The sequence below is a fragment of the Chrysoperla carnea genome, chromosome 3 (genome assembly GCF_905475395.1).
Source record: "Chrysoperla carnea chromosome 3, inChrCarn1.1, whole genome shotgun sequence".
Taxonomy (NCBI): Eukaryota; Metazoa; Arthropoda; class Insecta; order Neuroptera; family Chrysopidae; genus Chrysoperla; species Chrysoperla carnea.
The window spans coordinates 17974416-17979451 of record NC_058339.1 but is presented as its reverse complement, the minus strand read 5'-3'; the positions used below and the strand labels follow the sequence as shown (position 1 = coordinate 17979451).

At 32.3% G+C, this 5036-nt stretch overlaps 1 protein-coding gene across 1 annotated transcript; it reads right to left on the bottom strand.

Annotated features, from left to right (window-relative positions):
• Nucleotides 1-1594: 1594 nt before the first annotated feature.
• On the bottom strand, nt 1595-2791 carry LOC123295898. The gene has a single exon (XM_044877360.1). The coding sequence runs from the start codon at nt 2789-2791 to the stop codon at nt 1595-1597; it is 1197 nt and encodes a 398-aa protein (XP_044733295.1).
• Nucleotides 2792-5036: the final 2245 nt, after the last annotated feature.

Here is a 5036-nt window from a genome sequence, read left to right as displayed (position 1 = left end):
TCTATGGGATTATTAGTTACTCGTGATAATGTTAGACCGCTACCAGAAGCAGGAGCCGATGGGTATAGATGTTTCTTAATGATATTTTTATACTTAAAACTTTTAGTTCCTTGAATTTGACCCTGAGAGTCATAATTCCGTCTATTAGCGTTTGTTGATGTTACAATTTCCAAATAGTTACGCATGTCTTGCTCTGAATAATTTTTTGGTATCTGTTTTACTAAAAGCTCATATAAACCTGATGTTCCGTCATACCATTTTTCGTTGACTTGTATATTGTTATGCTTAATGTAAACAACTGAATTACCTACATATAATCTATCAGCAGCATTATCATAACGTAATCCGTAAATATTATCGATAAGCTTATCATCTTTATTCGATAATATAAAATAAATGTATTTACCAGCCACATCTCCATAAGTCTTTGTAAAATGTTGAAGTGCATGATGATTATTCTCTTGTGATTTTATAACCTCCCTAAATACAACATCAGGAGTGTGTAATGCCTCATCCTCATAGGTGTCTGATAGATTTTGTTTTGTGACTACTGGAGTATCTTCAAATAATTTTCGAGCCTTCATTGGCGTATAATTTAATAGTTCATCTTTATTGTCTTCTAAGGTATCATCTTCTATCTTGCGTTTTATATTAATTCGAGTAAAATCGTTTTCGTTCTCTTGTTTTTCTACTAGCTGATTCAGCGGATCAGTGATGGGCTTAAATGTTTTTTCTAATGAAATGGTCGCTCTTTGTTCATCAGCTTTGAGTGCGTTATACTTTTTCTGTATAATATCGCTCAACTTAGCTAGCTGTTTCGTTGTCTGAAGCATGTTATCACATGAAAGCTCACAAGTTAAATGATCTATACAGTTAATAAACAGCGCTTAATAACCTAACAAGCATCATCAATCAACCTATATAATATGCTCTTTATAAGGAATAATAAATCAACTTGTACTACAGATAAGATAAAAAAAAATTTTTATTTAAAAAAAATTACAATTTTAGATTAAAACAAAATACAAAATATGAATAAAGACAATTATTTTATTTTTAATATTATTTATTGTTAAAACTTTTTTAATCATTAACACTAATTTATCAACAACAAGCACCTCCGTATAAAGATCTATTAAAAAAATAATGTAATAAATACATAATAATATTTGTGGTACAATGTTTATGTTGATAGATGCATAGAGCTTTTGATACACTGTCATTCCTATGAAGTGGTTTTCCACCATCCAAATTTTCAATGTGGACTGCCCTTGTTGAATTTCGAATTAATTTTTTAATCCAAATTTTCTTTTCTTCACCTTTGCAGTATATTACATTATGATTAGCAATATGTGTTAAAATGGTTGATAACTCACAATAATCGGTGGCTCCTTGATTCCAGTATAAGCCATGGTAATTATTTGAGAGCCAAATTGTTTGTTTCTTATCTGAATCACTTAATGTGTTAAATGGAAATGGTGGTTTGAATACATAATGTCCAAAATGGTTCCCATTTGTATCCACAAAACTAAGTTCTTTAACGATGAATTCATTGTTTACTTTGAAACCCTGTACGTCCACTATGTACGCCATTTTAAACCACTCTATTCACAATATTCGTGAGTGGATTGTATTTAAATAATCGATCATGGAACACTATACAATACGCACGCGTTTTAGCTGGGAAATTAACACTAGCTTCAAACTCAACGCGCAAGTCCACTGTTGTAGATTTAAGTGACTCTGGGTGCTTCGAACAGTCAATGACAAATAGAGGTGATTTATTTATAAACGTTTCTTTATCTAGCAATGGTTCTGTTATAGAGCGTCTATAGTACGATTTTTGAAAATTGCAATACATTTCATACAGTAACGCTGTTTGATTATTTGTGTAATTTAGATTCAAATTCACATATGGGTAGGCTTCACCATTTAAATAGACTTTCAAATTTGTTATGTTACAATGGTCGAACTGACTGGAATCTTTTAAAATGTTGCGGTCACGATTTGTTTGGAAACAGATAACAGCGTAGTTAGGACATTCTACACTAGTTTTAACACTCCACACATGTCTATCAGTTAATGGTAGTTCTGGTATAAGTAGACATTCCATTGATCGAAACCATAACCTCAAATCATCATTTTGATTGACTAAGTTGTATAATTCGACTCGCATTTTATCAGACACTTTAACGTATGGAACACACCATTCTAATTTGTTGATTTTAATTTTAGGTTTGCTTGTTGCGACAGTTGAGGTAAAACAATTAATATCATCATTTGCACGAACAATAACGATTTCTTGTTTCATGTTTACGAGAATTTTAGGATAATCTTCAAAAAAACCCATATACATTTTCAACGGAATACGAACATTGAAGTAACCAGCAGCATTCTTTTTAAAATTTTCACCAAAGCCAGCATTCTCTAAAGCTTTACTTTGATTTTCGTTTAGGGATAGATAGTTTTTTATAGTGCTAACGATGCCTACGTTATTAATCACATCAATTACCTTACCACCAATTTCATAACGAATTTCATGAAACATAAATGATATAGCATTCGATATGAAGCTGGCTACATTTGTATCATCATCATCAGTCACTTGACCTTCGATATTTAAAACACTTTCACTTGGTAATGTGTACAAGTCTTGTGATTGAATGCAAATTCTACTCTCATCGCTTGATTCAAATTTCGATGAATTATAAGCTTGGTGGTTGTGATACTCTAATCCTGTAATAACATTATCGTACTCAGGTACATTGGTCACTTCTAGTATTTCTGCCATTCTTCTTCTTCTTAATACAATTGAATTTTATTCGTATAACTGATTTCTTTATTTTAAACCAGCAACTAAATTTTACCCAACAATTGGCCGTTTTAGTTTTAAGCCAATTGATTGAAGAAATTTTCTATTTTCGTATGATAACTGTTTGTGATTATTTATTCTATTGTTGCTCGATTGAGGTTGTTTTATGAGACGGTTTGTAGAAACACTGCCTCCAGCATAACGTGTAGGATGATTAAATACAAAACCCATTATATCTTTTTCAAGTGTAATCCAATTGTAATGTTTTCACCTCGAAAGTTAACTAATTTACCAGTTTGGTCCACTAACGTGAGCGTAATGTTGCTTATAGTTTGACAGTTGATTGGTAAATAAATAACATTCATAGGATGTATCACAATTTTATAACCTGGTGGTAGATTTGGTGAAAAATGAAACAATGTGTGACTGATTTCATTGTTATGATACGATCCATTTGTAATATTACATTGAACATAAATTGTTTCTACAGGTAAAATATTAACTGTATTGTCACTTTCATGTCTTTTATTTGCATCTAGTTTTCGTTTATTAAATCCCAACATGCGACAAACAGAATCTGATGGTTCACAGTTTATTATCACGGTACACTTTATTTCACATTTTAATGTATTTGTATTAGCATTTATTTGTAGTGTCACCTCATCGCCTACAGCTTCTTTTAAATAACGTTCAATATCTTCAACTTCATAAGACCCTGGTGGTATTTCTATAACTTTATCATCGTAATAAAACATGTTATTGTGGCTGTGTATATTAGGTATGGAATTGTACCCTTGTAAATCTACTAGACCCATTTCATAATTTTCATTTTTATCTAATTCAATTGGTGGAGAATAGTCTGTTGTTAAAAAAGAGCTATTCCCTGTAAATGTAAGCATGTATGACATCTTGATTTTGAATGAAGTGAATACAAGATTTGCTGGTTTATTTATTTAATAAAAATTGTATACATAGATGTCCACAAATCGGAGTATTAAACTGTTGTTGTCTATCAAAATTATATTGAATGTCACATCCGTTAAAATATTTAATGACTTCCACTGGCGGTCTCAAATTTCCAAAACTATCATAATAGATGACACTTCGATTGTACTTTTTATATGCCGTCCAGTGTGTACCACTATTTTTGGATACATCATGGTTGATAATTCCTGTTTCATATTTATATGGTCTTTTGGGTAGGGTGTCACGCATAAATACACCACGAAAATACGGAATTTTAAATTGTTTAGCATACGCACGTAGCTCCGTATCGTAAAGTGCTCTACGTGGTAGCGTTTCAATTAGTTTTTTGCTAAATATAACCCCATGCCTTTGTTGTACGGTCTTAAATACAAGCCTTTACCCATTGCTATAGCTTCCATTGTTTTGTTGTGTCTTTGACTCTCATTAAGTTGATCACGAGCACTTTTATAATTTGTAACGGCTTTAGCAATACCCGACGCTCCACCAGCCAAAGCACCTAAAGCAGAGAGTCCTGCGAATATTGGAATTAATGGAAGTACACCACCAGACTTTGGAACTGGTATTACACGTGTGGGTGCTTTAATACGTTGACCTCGCACGGCTGCTTTTGCTATTTTTACAGCTGCTTTTAAGTCCGTTGGTTGTGATTTTTTCAATGCATTTCGTGCCTTTCGCACTGATGCTGTAAAGTTTATAGTTTTCTTTGTCTTTTTCGTCTTTTTCTTTTTTAATCCCATACCAAGTGAAGTTTTTGTCTTCATGGCGCCTGTAACGAATAAAGCGGATGCTTTTTCACCAATTGTTGAATCAGATGCTTTGGCACGTTTCCAAGCGGCTTCAGCTAATTGTTTATCTGCTAGATGACGCTCCTTTAAGTCTTTACTTTTTGAATATGCTATATCATGTACCATACAAGCCTGATCCAATGCGTTTTTTTGTTTATCACCACGCGCTAATCGTTCAGCCAGCTTAGTTCCAGGTCCACAATATTGATAAGTTGGTATGTGTAACTCAAACGGTAATTTATTTATAAGTGTGTTAACAATACCTCTTCCTTTGTGTTGTTGCTTCTGATGTGACATACTACTAAATGATTTAAACAATTAAGTTCACATATATTTAAATGTTTATAAAATGGGTTGTATTGAAATTTTAGTCTTAGTTACATTAAAAATGCGTTTTCATAAACAACAACCCGCTCTGAGTGTTGAAAATTTAATACCAGAAAATACAGACA